Here is a 15,297-nt window from a genome sequence, read left to right as displayed (position 1 = left end):
CAGACTTGCATTTTACATATGCAAAACAGAATGAGAAGCAGTCTCCAGGAACGAACAGCAGCATCAATAGTTTGTTCTATGGCCCGGTTGCCACCTGTTAGTAGCTTCTTTCTGCCCAATTGTGCTTTTCACAGAGGAAAACTTTCCTGTAATATATCAGTCTTATCCCGCCGACATGGTCAGTCCAGCCCTGAAATACCAGGCAATTCTCCTCTGAACAAGGAACATGACAACCCCAGACGATCGTTTTGGCCTTCTGTGGGCCTCGTCAGTGAGGTGCAGCCATATTCCTTTAAGCACATTGGGCAAGGAGTCCACGTCTGGTTTCCCCCATCACCCATAGGGAGACTATCCCTGGGTCATATTTACATAAGCAAAACAGAAAGAGAAACATTACTGAGCTAAAAGAAGCTGCACCCGGGTAGTGAATCGCCATAGAACAGGCTAACAATGGTGTATTTAGACTTGCATTTTAGCCAATCAGGGCTGACTCATAAATAACATTGTGCTCACTCCAGTGGAGTTATCTATATGGCACACAGGAACTAGCGCTGTCTAGCTGAAAAAAAAACCTGTCATAATGCACTGAGATAAAAGGTGGCCTTCATGGACTTAGATTTAACTTTCAACAAAGAATATGAAAACAACAAAGCAAATTTGATTATAAATTTTGGAAAGTTGTTTAGAACTATATGCCCTATCTGAATCCTGAAAGTTTAATTTTGGCTAGACTGTCCCTTTTAAGGCATTGCTTGTTTTAACTGGGACATTTGCTGCTGTTAAACACAGAATCTCAGTGTCCAGCACCAAATGCATCTGACCCACTATACATCTTTTGGTGTACTGGAGCTCTTCTAAATCATAGTTCAATATAGAAGAGATAATAATAAAAAATAATCAACATTTAATTGATATTAAATATAAAATTATCATATCCAACACTTTCACAGGTGTCACTAAATACCGCTTATAGGGACAGTCTAGTCAAAATTAAACTTTCATGTTTCAGATAGGGCATGCAATTTTTAACAACTCTCCAATTTACTTTTATCATCAAATTTGCTTTGACTTCTTGGTATTCTTTGTTGAAAGTTAAACCTAAGTAGGCTAATAAACTGTTTTCTAAGATTTTGAAAGCTGTCTCTTATCTCAGTGCATTTTGACAGTTTTTCCACAGTTGGACAGCACTAGTTCATGTGTGCCAGCACTGATTGGCTAAAATGCAAGTCTGTCAAAAGAACCGAGATAAGGGGGGAATCTGCAGAGTCTTAGAAACAAGGTAATCACAGAGGTAAAAAGAATATTAGTAGAACAGCGTTGGTTGCGCAAAATTGGGGAATGGATAATAATTAGATTATCTATCTTTTTAAACAATAACAATTTTTTTCAAGTCCCTTTAAGCCATAGTCTTATTGACTAGGTTTGGAAGGTGTTGTGTTCAAATGTGCTGAAAGATATCCATGTCCAAAAATTAATTATAATTTACAGGTTAATTAAATTGCCAATATTTTGTTAAAATAATGGTTTGCCATCAACCTTGGTTTTTCTACTCTTCAGCGCTGGTAATAGTAGTGTAAAATCCTTCCCCTTGATTTGCTCCTTTTTTCTTCTGTTGTGCAAATACATGCAATAGCTTACACTATTGTGGTGGTCTCAGGGGTAGAAGTGCAACTATCTCTACTGGGGCAATAATGTATTCATTCAAATTTCCACACACATATCTTTTATGGGGGGAGGGGAGCACTGTTCTATCTAAACTGATATTTAGGCTCTTTATGATTTGATCCCACATTCCAACCTCGTTTTTTCCAAAGGAAGACTGTTTTCATCAAGATTTTATCTTGGAACACATTATTAAAGTTTCTCCATTTATTGTGGAGTCCCTTCAGTCGTTTCTGAAACACTGTGATTTATCTATACATTTTGAAGGACTTGTATCTTTTTTTATTTCCATCAGATAAATATCCCAAGCTGGCAACTTGTTACCTGTGGACTAAACCACCAGTAAAATTAGGGATAAACATCAAAGCTACTTTAAAAAGAATGATGCTGCAACATTGCATTAACCATAAATCAAACATTCTTGTTTGCCTTGACACATTCATATTTTCTCATAAAATAACTAACTATTTTTAATTGAAACAAAACTTGAGAAAAGTAACATTTTACCTTCAGAGAGCAAATGGCCAAACACATTTGCAAATCCTCTTTTGAGAAGATCTGTTGAACAATGCAGCTAAATAAAGATTTGCTTTACATTATATATCAGTTATGGAACTGCTAGAATTACGATGATACATGGAGCCCAGTGTGTGTATGGATATCATTCATGTTCAGAATCTAGGTCACATGGAAAATGTTTGCAGGGGTTGAAAATCATCCCAAAATGTTACTAGTCCTAGTTTTCTAGTACACTATATGCTAAACTTTAATACATTTTTACAAAAAAGTTTTGAGTGAGGTGTAATAAAATGAATGTCTATCATAAATAAATGAAAATAGAAGATAAGTTGCATTATATTATCCATAAAGAGAAAAAAAAAAAAAAGAAACACAAAATAACCAGCATAAGTTAAACTATACATATAAAAGCTAAAACTGCTAATCGTATATTGCCTAAAATATAAACATTCCTCTACTTTTGCTATTGGCAAAACATTTAACAATTTATTCCAGTATGTGAGTAGGAGGACTCAAAGTGAAACCTCAGAGCAAATTGCCATTAATGAGATATCTATTCTTTGCTGCTTCTACAAAGGAGGTGGGAGAGGAAATACTCCCTGCTGCCTTCCCCAGTGTGTACAAAAATCTCATAGCCTCATACACACAGTGCATCTCCTCCTACATGGCTCATGGCAAATACTCACAAAGCATGGAAGAGGGGGCATGACCTCATGCAAACTTTGTGCCTTCCAGGAAGCTCACTTTCCACAACTGTACAATGCATGCTGGGAATTGGAGTCCAGAACTGCAGTGGCACAATACTGAGAGGGAAATATTGAAGTACAAATTCCACAATGCTATGTAATTCCCAGAGCACTGCTTCCTCTAAAATGGAGCTACATTTTTCTTGCACCTGGGCCCTGTGGTTTCTAGTTACACCTCTGAGCCCCACCCCCTCCCAGATCCCTTAGATCTTTTATTTACCCATTCTCTCCCCCCTTTCTCCCGCTTATTACAATTAAATTTTCCTGTAGTGTAGCAGTTCCCACCCACTACAGCCCGATGCATGCACTCGCTCCCCATGCATGCGCATCCGTGCACGTCCCGGCAACCCTGCCCACGATCCCGCCCCCTTCTAACTGCAGGCACTCATCGATGGCCGCCCACATCGGCTCCCACCCACCAATGATTGCGGCCATCGATGTCCGGTGCAGAGAGGGCCACAGAGTGGCTCTCTCTGCATCGGATGGCTAAGAAGAGTTATTGCAGGATGCCTCAATATTGAGTCATCACTGCAATAACCGGAAAGTGGCTGGAAGCTATCAGGATCCACCGCTTTCCAAGACTAACGATGTACGGGGTACGCCTTCAGTCTTAACTGTATTTTTTTAGAGGACGTACTCCATACGTCGTCGGTCATTAAGGGGTTAATGGGACATTAACCAAAATTTTTCTTTCAGGATTCAGATAGAGAATACAATTTTAAGCAACATTCCAATTTATTTCAATTATCTAATTTGCTTCATTCTTTAGATATCCTTTGTTGACGAAATAGCAATGCACATGGGTGAGCCAATCACACAAGCCATCTACGTGCAGTCACCAATCAGCAGCTACTGATCCTATCTAGATATGCTTTTCAGGAAAGAATATCGAGAGACTTAAGCAAATTAGATAATAGAAGTAAATTTACAAAGTTGTTTAAAATTGTATTCTCTATCTGAATCATGAAAGAACATTTTTGGGTTTAGTGTCTCTTTAAGCTGTACACAAAAGAAGTGATGCAATGTGAAGTTCATCCCAGACATGCCAATTTCTGTGTCCTGTTCACGCATAATCCTATTTACTGTCTCTTTAAATAGGTCTTAACTTGGTTGCCTGACAACTGACGCTCACAGTTAAAGTTTCTACCAACTCCAAGAAACCAAAATACTGTATATACACCAGCACTGTACACTTTGAGTATAAATGTCTTCTTTAAAAAAATAAAATATATATATATACACACACACACACTGTACATTATAACAAAGTGTCCTTTCTTCAGTGTTGTCACATGAAAAGATATAAAAAAAAATGTGAGGGGTGTGCTCACTTTTGTGAGCTACTGTACATGTGTGTGTTTGTGGTTCCTTTAATTTCCTAATTATGACATATGATGATCTCTGTAGTCTGAATAAATCTCACCCTGATGCTTCAATATAATGTAAGGCACCTGAATTGCATATAAGTTCTGTTTCAAATTATACCATATTGTTGTAGGTCTGGCAGTGTGGTGGTCAACTGGAAATCATCCCCTGCTCTGTGGTTGGCCATGTTTTCCGTACAAAAAGCCCTCATACCTTCCCCAAAGGCACACAGGTCATCTCAAGAAACCAAGTGCGCTTGGCTGAGGTTTGGATGGACGACTACAAGGAAATATACTACCGCAGGAATCAGCAGGCTGCAAAAATAGTTAAAGAGGTATGTTGACATGGGAGTAACTGGATCAGGCATTGCAACACTATAAACAGCAGCATGTCCTGTTACTGACTGAAACTGTATACATTTGCTTAAGATTTACACTGAAGTCTCACTGGATTCTGCACTACATATGAAATGTCAAAAAAGTTTTATTTATTTATTTGTTTAAGATTTACCAAAATTGTATGCTTTTATAAAGTTCTTTCTATGAACTTGAGAATCTAGAAGCATGGTAAATGTTGTGATAGTAAATAATTCTGAAGATGGTGATGCGTCCTTAGTTCATGTCTTCACATTCTTTACAGTATGCTTAGTGCACCCCCTAGTGGTACAATAGCGAAATCTTAGTAAATGCTTCTTTCGCATGTAGTCAGACTTGCACATTAATAACCAGTTAAGTTATAGCTGTAAAAAATAATTACTCCGTTACAGCTGTGTAGGATCTTTTATGTTCCTTCTCTTTTCTTTCATGTAGAAATCCTTTGGTGATCTGTCTCAGAGATTGAAGCTGAAAGAGGACTTAAAATGTAAGAACTTTTCATGGTACCTGGATACAATTTACCCAGAGATGTTCCTACCAGATCTTTCTCCTATATTTTATGGTGCGGTAAGTCTCCCTGGAGTACAATGTGCAGCCACCAATCAGTAAATAGCACCCAAGTGCTGAGCCTACCTATCTATGCTTTTCAACAAAGGATACCTAAATAATGAAGCAAATTAGATAATAGAAGTAAACTGGAAAGTTGTTTAAACTTGCATACTCTATCTGAAAAAAATTGGGTTTCCTGCCCCTTTAACATATTGCATAGAATGAACCTGCTTGTAATGGATTAAATTCCCAGGCAGGTTAAATTGTGACAGAGAAAATGGAAATCCTAAACACAGACATTTTTTTAAACCAACATTCACTGAATCAAAACTCCATCTACCTATAATGTTTTTAAACTAAAACCAATAATATAAATAGAGGTAATTTAACCCAGCATCAAATTCGTAAACATTTTTCAATATATTAGAGTATAATTCTGTAATATATTTTTCTTTTGCATGATGTACCGAGTCCACGGATTCATCCTAACTTGTGGGATATTGTCCTTCCTGACAGGAAGTAGCAAAGAGAGCACAACAGCAGAGCTGTCTATATAGCTCCCCCTTAACTCCACCCCAAAGCATTCTCTTTGCTGGCTCTAAGCAGGAAGAGCAAAGAGAAGAGGTGTTAAACTTCCTCGTTACGGCTCCAGGTCAAGGGATCCTTAGGCTGTACTGATAGATGCTCTAGCAGTACCCTGGTTGTTCAACCTGGCTTATGTGTTTCCACCTTTCCCTCTCCTTCCACGTCTGATTGCCAGAATCAAACAGGAGAGAGCATCAGTGATTTTGATAGCACCTGCGTGGCCACGCAGGACTTGGTATGCAGACCTTGTGGACATGTCATCCCTTCCACCATGGTCTCTGCCATTGAGACAGGACCTTCTGATTCAAGGTCCATTCAAAGATCCAAATCTAATTTCTCTGCAACTGACTGCTTGGAGATTGAACGCTTGATTCTATCAAAGCAGGGTTTCTCTGAGTCAGTCATAAATACCTTGATTCAGGCTTGAAATCCTGTTACCAGGAAAATTTATCATAAGATATGGCATAAATATCTTTTTTGGTGCGAATCCAAAGGTTTCTCCTGGAGTAAAATCAGGATTCCTAGGATTTTGTCTTTTCTCCAAGAGGGATTGGAGAAAGGATTATCAGCTAGTTCCCTAATGGGACAGATATCTGCTCTGTCTATTTTGTTGCACAAGCATCTGGCAGATGTTCCAGACGTTCAGGCTTTTTGTCAGGCTTTAGTTAGAATTAAGCCTATGTTTAAACCTATTGCTCCACCATGGAGTCTAAATTTAGTTCTTAGAGTTCTTCAGGGGGTTCCGTTTGAACCCATGCATTCCATAGATATTAAGCTTTTATCTTGGAAAGTTTTTTTCCTAGTTGCTATCTCTTCAGCTTGAAGAGTTTCTGAACTATCTGCATTACAATGTGACTCTCCTTCTTGTGTTCCATGCTGATAAGGTGGTTTTACTTACCAAGCCTGGGTTACTACCTAAGGTTGTTACTAATAGGAATATCAATTAAGAAATTGTTGTTCTTTCTCTGTGTCCTAATCCTTCTTGTAAGAAGGAATGTCTGTTGCACAACTTGGACGTGGTTCGTGCTTTGAAATTTTATTTTGCAGGCAACCAAAGATTTTCGTCAAACATCTTCTTTGTTTGTTGTCTATTCTGGAAAGCGTAGGGGTCAAAAGGCTGCGGCGACTTCTTTTTCCTTTTGGCTGAAAAGCATCATCCATTTGGCTTATGAGACTGCTGGACAGCAGCCTCCTGAAAGGATTACAGCTCATTCTACTAGAGCGGTAGCTTCCACATGGGCTTTTAAAAATGATGCTTCTGAACAGATTTGTAAGGCTGCAACTTGGTCGTCGCTTCATACCTTTTCAAAATTTTATAAATTTGATACTTTTGCTTCTTCGGAGGCTATTTTGGGGAGAAAGGTTTTGCAAGCAGTGGTGCCTTCCGTTTAGGTTCCTGTCTTGTCCCTCCCTTCATCCGTGTCCTAAAGCTTTGGTATTGGTATCCCACAAGTTAGGATGAATCCGTGGACTCGGTATATCATGCAAAAGAAAACAAAATTTATGCTTACCTGATAAATTTATTAAATTTTGCGATGTACCGAGTCCACGACCCGCCCTGTCTATTAAAGACAGATTGAAGTTTACATAAAAAAATACTGTCTCCTCTGCACCTTATAGTGTCTCCTTTTCTTCCTTGGCCTTCAGTCGAATGACTGGGGGGGTGTAGTTAAGGGGGGAGCTATATGGACAGCTCTGCTGTGGTGCTCTCTTTGCTACTTCCTGTCAGGAAGGACAATATCCCACAAGTTAAGATGAATTCGTGGACTTGGTACATTGCAAAAAGAAATTTTTCAGGTAAGCATAAATAGTTTTTTACCCCTGAAATATGTGTTTGTTTTTTTTACCATCTAAATGTTGTTCTCAGAGCATAAAGAGACACTAATTCACGTGCAGTGTACACATGCATCTTTCTTTGTTACCTTTACTTGCAGTGAAGTGTACAATGCTCAAGTTAGGTCTTAGAACCTGGATCACAATTTGCCCCGAAATAAATGCAATCATTATACACTAAGCTTGCTTTATTTATTAATAAAGAATAACCAAGGACTCCTAACCATCCTATATTTTGAAGGACATTCCCATATTAGTGTATTTGGCTCATTGTCCCATTGGGATATGGTAGCTTGTTGTAGTAATTGATTTCATGCTCTAATTAGAGTACAGACTGATTTGATTCATTTAAGACGATGTCCTTTCATTCTAAACATTTTGCCTTTCTATATATGCACTTGCAAAAGAAACAATGTTTTTGGGAAAGAGTGTTTATAAAGGTTGAGAGTAGACTACTAATACTGTGTTTCTTTCAGATTAAAAATGAAGGATCTCAGAGTTGCCTAGATGTTGGGGAGAGTAATCATGGTGGAAAGCCTCTGATCATGTACCCCTGCCATGGGATGGGAGGAAACCAGGTGTGTTTGTTAGAATACTCTTATGATTTGTCTTTGTGTACGTTTGCTATGGATGATCTGTGCAGCAAAACAATCCATGAAATTCTTGAAGGAAGAATTAGTTACATGTTTAGACCAATGGACCAGTGGAGAAAACTTGTGTGTTTATACATAGTGTTGAGAGAAGCACAATGTAATCTACATGAATACCCCTAGTTGTTTGTTCATTACAGGATCATCCATTAAAGCACTGCAATATGTTTGTTGTGATCCCTACAGAGTTCTGTAAGCCTCGTTGTTAAATAATAATAACTCTCTTATGTTTTCCAGTATTTTGAATTCACCACTCAGAAAGAGCTTCGGCATAACATTGGCAAGCAGCTGTGCTTGCGTTCTAAGTATGGGCCAGGCCAGGTAGAACTAGGTGACTGCCAGTACCGGGGTAAAGGTACAACTGTGCCTGGAAATGAAGAATGGTTACTAACAAAGGTGTGTGTGCTATTATATGGAATGTGTTGTCTTTTGGTTTGTAATGAGTAAATATAATCCAGCATGCTGTTTTTTTTTTCTCCCTGTAATTCGCATATGGCAGGTTTTTCTAAATTTGTGGACTGGGGTATTTAAAAAAAAAAAAAAAAAAAAAAAAAAAGATGGTGGTAGTAGTACTTGAGTAGGAGTCAACATAGAATAGTAGTATTATTTAACCTTGTATAATGTGTGTTTTGGGGGGTTTCAACTTCTTGGTAAAGTTTATTAAGCATTTAATGATCTATAATAGAGTACATTACCTAAGGAGGTAGTAAATGTCAATACCTTAGATACATTTTAAACATTGTTTAGATACATTTCTGGCTAGAAACAGAATTAAGGGATTTAAATGGGTCACCTTTATTAACGGGATTCCTTTAAGTACAAATTGAGCATTTATTGTAGCTATATTGAGATTTGTATATGTTGTACTCAATGGACTTTTGTCTTTTTCAACCTCATCTACTATGTTACTATTTAAATGTCTACAGAATATTTGACTTTTTTTTTTTTTTTTTTTTTTTTTTAATTACAGGAGCATTTGCTTAGAAATATAGGTTCCAATATGTGTTTAACAGCAAGAGGGGAACACCCAAGCACAACAGAATGCAACGTTTCAGATTTACACCAACGCTGGGGATTCAGCTAATCCCTGCAAATTACAATAGAGGCTGGGTGATGGTATATCAGGTAGTTTTGCTGAAAGTGCCTTTTAATCCACTGGATCCTAAGGAAAAATCGCTAAGAGACAAAAGAAGCCCTTTATTTATGTCGAGTCTTCCACTGCTGTGTTTACAGTTTACAACAGTGCCTTATTGGATGTTTCCCTTTAAATCAAAAACCACTAGAAATAACGCAAGATTTTTTTTTTTATTTTTTTTGTTAATGTTCTGCCATGGATATACCTGCACATTAGTGTCTTCAGCCCTCAAGAGATCTTTTGTTTTACATGATGTAAGAAGAACTGAGATTGCACTACAGTGAATTCCAATGCAAAGAAGTCAAACATTACACTACAAGTGTAGTTATAAAAATACTCTAGATTAATACTCACTTTTGATATTGTTAGAGTAATTTAAAGGTATTTTTACAATGCCCTTGCTATCACTTTTATATACAGTATATATATATATTGAGAGCCTACTATATAATGAAACTCCTGCTTGAAGACACAATTTCACTTTTAATAAAGTGGATTTTAAAGAGCATTTAATTTGCAGATTTACAAGGCAAATACATCATCCCAGAAGCTACATTATTGTTGCTACCCATCTGTGCATTTTTATTTCTTGCTCCAGAATATTGCAACCAATCTACAGCTTAGAACATGATCAGCGATGTAGCATTTGAAGGGAACTATTGAACAGTTAATACACTAGAGCAAAAAACTGGGATTACTTTTGAAACTTTTTGAGTACATTGCTCTATAACTCTTCAGAGAGATGCCTGGATCACACTCTGGAATTATTTAAATGTAGCTATTTAGCTCTGTGATTAATAAAATGCTACATGAATCCATAACATTTTGTAATTTATTTTTTGTTGTTGAATTTGGCATTGTTTTAAATGAAGGGTGTACCTGAAAAGGTACTGCAGCTGAATAGAAGGCTGAACTCACTGTGATTTAGAAATAAACTTTGAGCCTTATGGTTTATGCCTAAAATAGGCATTTTTGTAAAAACATTTTTAGGGATGTACTATATTCTGGAATAGAATTCAGAGAACTGAGAAACTTTTTATGGTAGTCAGATATGTACCAAAATTTTAGAATTGTAGTAATTTGCAACCACATGGGGTATGGTAAATAAATGGAAGAGCATATTTGCTAATTACATTTTCCTGTAAGAAAGATTATTCAGCCATGCATTCTTCTTTTTTTTTTTTAATCATCAGGAATTGACCCTCGTGCTAATTTTTTATTATTCAAGTTTTATAGCTTTCTGTATCAATCAGAATATTTGGAAAAGTTTTATATTTATCAAAGACTTCCTCATGTTCCCACAAAGTACATCCCTACATAGAATGTCTCAGTACTTAATGTAATATTTATAATATGTTAATGTATGCAAAGTCTAGAAGAAAATACTGTGGCATATACTGTTGCAACACTGGCTTGTTGGTCTAAAATAATTTCTTTTAATAAATCATTTTTAAAAATCATTTTACCTTGCATTTCATGTTTGTCTTATAATACTAATAATGTCTACAGATCAGATATGCATATGGAAAATGTGTAATATGTTAAAAAACATAATTTATGTATAGTGATGTCCCGAACTGTTCGCCCGCAAACGGTTCACAGCGAACATAGGTTGTTCGCGTTCGCGTTTGTGGGCGAACGCATAGCGATGTTCGATCCGCCCCTATGTGTCATCATTGTGGAAACTTTGACCCTTTATGTCACAGCCGCCTGACACATTAGAGCCAATCAACATCAGACACTCCCTCACAGACACTCCCAGCTACTCGGAATCCGCCATTTTAGACTCATAACGACCTTGCTTTTTTAATGAGAGGACGTGTTGTGTTTTTGCTCCTGACATTAATAGGAAAAACATAGCTAGGCTAGTGTATTTACAGTCCAGAAGGACTCCACTCATCTCTGCTGCAAGCACAGCACCCCAAAAAGCCCTTTTTAGGGCTATATTTCGTGCCGTTATTTTTTTTTGTTTGTTTGTTTTTTATTAGCATTTGCCTGGCTTTCAGCTGTGTGTTTAAGGCTCACAGCATATGCTGTGACTACTGCCACCACTGATATCTCCCTAACAACATTAGTTTAAATTTAACTAACCCAAAAATATAATTATTTTTCTAGTGTAATTTTTTTTCATTTTCTATCAGGCCAGTGTCACACAGCATATACTCTGGTTCATTGCTCTGTGCCAGCCAGCAGCCAGCAGTGTTAATATCCGTTTATAACATTATTTTTAATTTAAAAAAAAAAAAACACAAAAAAATATTTTTCTAGTGTAATCTAATTACATTTACTATCATGCCTGTGTCTGTCAGGCTCACTCAGCATTAATATACCTCTTTTTTTTCAGTCTTTTGGTTAATTGGTCTGTGCCAGGCAGCCACCCAGCACTCATATCTATTTTTCTTTCACCTTAATTTTAATATATAAAAAAAAAAGTTTAAATTTGTTTGCTAGTGTAATCAAATCTAATTTTCTATCCGGCCTGTGTGTTTTGCTGACATAGAGAGCCTACTGTGTTTACTTGCTGCCCTCCCTAGTCTATGAGCCACGACTCATATGTGTTTAACCTTTTTTTAATTCCCCCCCCCCAAAAAATAATTTCAATCATTTTTCTAGTGTAATCTAATAGTATTTTCTATCAGGCGTGTGTGTATCCGACATACATAGCCTACTGTTTTTAATAGCTGCCCTTCCAAGGCTATCAGCCACGACTCATATGTATGTGCTTAACCTTTTTCTTAAAATTTCCAAAAAAAAAGTCTTTAAATCATTATGCTAGTGTAATCTAATTGTATTTTCTATCAGGCCTGTGTCTAACTGTCTATCTGACTTACACAGCATACTGTTGTTATAATTGCTGCCCTACGTAGCAGCCAGCCAGTGCGACCACTCATAGTCATATGTGCATTGCACTTCTTAACATAATTTTAATATTAAAATCTAAAATTTTAAAATATTTTGCTAGTGTAATGTAACTTAATTTTCTATCAGTCCTGTGTTTTTGTCACTTACACAGCATACTGTGTTAAATTACTGCCCTACCTACCATCCACGACTCATATCTGCCAGCCTGTCTGCCAGGCCCAAGTAGCCAATTAGTGGCACCAATCACAATTCTTGTAACAGTAATAAAAAAAAACCAAAACATTATTTTTTGGACTGCAAATATTCAGTCTCCTAGGGCCATTGAATTTCATTTACCTCCTGCCTGCCACTGCCAGCATTTTGTGCCAGGCAGTCTAGCCAACTATTTACACCAATCATAATTGTTGTCACAGTCAGACAGTATAGTTATTAATTTAAATAAAACATTTTTTTAGTGTTGATCTTAACCCTCAGTTTGCTCGTGCCTTTGAATTGCACTTTTCTACAGCCTTCCAAGCCTGTGTGCCAGGCCTACTTAAAAAATATTTACACCAATCATATTTGTTGTGACAGTATTCTAATAATTAAAAATTAAAATTTTTGGTAATAGTTGCTGTGATTTGAATCGTCAGTTTGCTGGTGCCATTGAAACGCACTTTCCTCCTGCCTTGCAGCCTGCTGTGAGCCAGGCCCCCATCTAGCTAATTGTTGTCAGCAATCATATTTCTGTTAACAGTATTGCAAAAATCGTCAATCATCACTGTTTAGACTGTCAGTAATCAGTCTCCTAGTGTCCTTGAATTGCATCTCCCTCCTGCCTGCCATCCTTTTGTGCCAGGCTGTCTTGCCAACTATTTACACCAATCCTAATTATTGTCACAGTATAGTTACTAATTTAAATAAAAAAAATCTTGATGGTTGATCTTAATCCTCATTTTGCTTGTGCCATTGAATTGCACTTTTCTACTGCCTGCCAGCCTGTGTGCCAGGCCCAACTATCCAATTAGTGCTAGCAATCCTATTTCTTTTAACAGTATTGCAAAATTTGTCAATCAACACTGTTTTGACTGTCAATCTGCAGTCTACTAGTGCCCTTGAATTGCATTTTCCTCCCGCCTGCCTGCCTGTGTGCCAGTCCCAACTAGCCAATTAGTGCCACCACTCATATTTATTGTAACAGGATTGGAATTTTTGTTAATCATAACTGTTTTGACTGTGATTCTTCAGTCTCCTAGTGCCATTGAATTGCAGTTTCCTTTCTCCCAGCGTGTGTGCCAGACAGGCTCATTTGCCAAATAGTGCCAAACAATCATATTTGTTGCCACAGTACTAGTAATATTTAAAAAAATTAACAATTTGTGATTTTTAAAACATCTGTCTTTTTTGTTGTTGTCAGTCTCACAGCGTATACTCTGCCCACTTTCACAGTGCCACCACTCAATTGGTGTAATAGTATTGTTAGTGTCCATTTAAAAAAAAAATGACAGGCAGAGGCAGGCCACCCCGCAGGTTCCGTGGTCGTGGTGCTGTGATTCCTTTAGACCCTACAAATATGCACATTGTTCAGACGCCGGGTGCCAGGGGGGATGCAAAAACTTCTGAGGAGGACCTAGTTGAATGGCTAACACAGGAAACCCAATCTTCTTCAGCTTCCGCTGCTAGTCCTCCTAACCTTGACGCACCATCTAAGTCCAGCTGTGCTTTGGGCAGGTCTCAAGTGACCAGTGACACTCCGCCGCCTGTCGCCACCACCAACACTAGCACCACAGCCGCTTCACTTGATCTGTCACAGGAGTTATTGACACATCATTTTGAAGAAATGAGTGATGCGCAACCATCATTGACAGAGGATGTAGATAATAGTGATCAGTCTCAGTCAGGCAGCATTACCGACATGGAGGTACGGTGTGATGATGGTGATGTTGTACCCGCTGCTGCTTCCTTTCTTGATGTTTCAGATACAAGTGAAGCGGTTGATGATGATGTGTCGGTGGATGTCACGTGGGTGCCTGCTAGAAGAGAAGAAGAAGAGGGGGAAAGTTCAGATGGGGAGACAGAGAGGAGGAGGAGGAGACTATTTGGAAGCACGGGGAGGTCGTCTCAAGGAGCTAGTGGCACAGTCAGACAGCATGCATCGTCACCAGGGGTCAGCCAGACAGCCTGCCGACGCCCATCAACGCATGCTGTTGCCACCACCAGAATGCCGTCATCGCAGAGCTCAGCAGTGTGGCATTTTTTGTGTGTGTCTGCCTCTGACAACAGCGATGCCATTTGCAACCTGTGCCAAAAGAAACTGAGTCGTGGGAAGTCCAACAGCCACCTAGGTACAACTGCTTTGCGAAGGCACATGGTCTCCCATCACAAAGGCTGATGGGAAGAACACATGAGTAGAAGCAGCACACAAAGTGAAAGCCGCCCTCCTCCTCCTGCTCCAGCATCTTCAGCCACGTCAACCAGTGCTGTCCTCCTTGCCCCCTCTCAACCATCCTCCACTCAGTCTCTCTTACGTAGCAGTTCCTGGTCATCTGCCACAGTCAGGTGTCTGTCAAGGACATGTTTGAGCGTAAGAAGCCAATTTCTCAAAGTCACCCCCTTGCCCGGCGTCTGACAGCTGGCTTGTCTGAACTTTTACCATACAAGCTGGTGGAGTCTGATGCTTTAAAAAAATTTGTATCTATTGGGACACCGCAGTGGAAGGTACCTGGCAGAAATTTCTTTTCACAAAAGGCAATCCCAAACCTGTACTCTGTTGTGAGAAAGGAAGTTATGGCATGTCTGGCACACAGCGTTGGGGCAAGGGTCCATATGACCACGGATAGCTGGTCTGCAAAGCATGGTCAGGGCAGGTATATCACCTACACTGCGCATTGGGTAAACCTGCTGACTTCTGACAAGCATGGAATGCGTGGCTCTGCAGAAGAGTTGGTGACACCGCCACGACTTGCAGGCAGGCCTGCTGCTACCTCCTCTACTCCTCCTACTCCATCCTCTTCCATAACCTCTTCCTCGGCTGAGTC

The 15,297-nt window shown here is 38.7% G+C and overlaps 1 protein-coding gene across 1 annotated transcript in view; it reads left to right on the top strand.

The window, feature by feature from the left end:
* The window catches only part of GALNT6 (polypeptide N-acetylgalactosaminyltransferase 6), a 93,003-nt gene extending 82,125 nt beyond the window's left edge, over positions 1–10,878 (top strand). Inside the window, exons 7-11 of the mRNA XM_053708230.1 lie at positions 4,426–4,626; positions 5,102–5,233; positions 8,110–8,211; positions 8,521–8,679; positions 9,254–10,878. Coding sequence (XP_053564205.1) covers positions 4,426–4,626; positions 5,102–5,233; positions 8,110–8,211; positions 8,521–8,679; positions 9,254–9,367 — 708 coding nt within the window. The 3' untranslated portion in view covers positions 9,368–10,878. The remainder of the gene's footprint in view (positions 1–4,425; positions 4,627–5,101; positions 5,234–8,109; positions 8,212–8,520; positions 8,680–9,253) is intronic.
* Positions 10,879–15,297: the final 4,419 nt, after the last annotated feature.

This window comes from Bombina bombina, chromosome 3 (assembly GCF_027579735.1).
Source record: "Bombina bombina isolate aBomBom1 chromosome 3, aBomBom1.pri, whole genome shotgun sequence".
NCBI lineage: Eukaryota > Metazoa > Chordata > Amphibia > Anura > Bombinatoridae > Bombina > Bombina bombina.
This window is presented reverse-complemented; position numbering and strand designations above follow the sequence as displayed.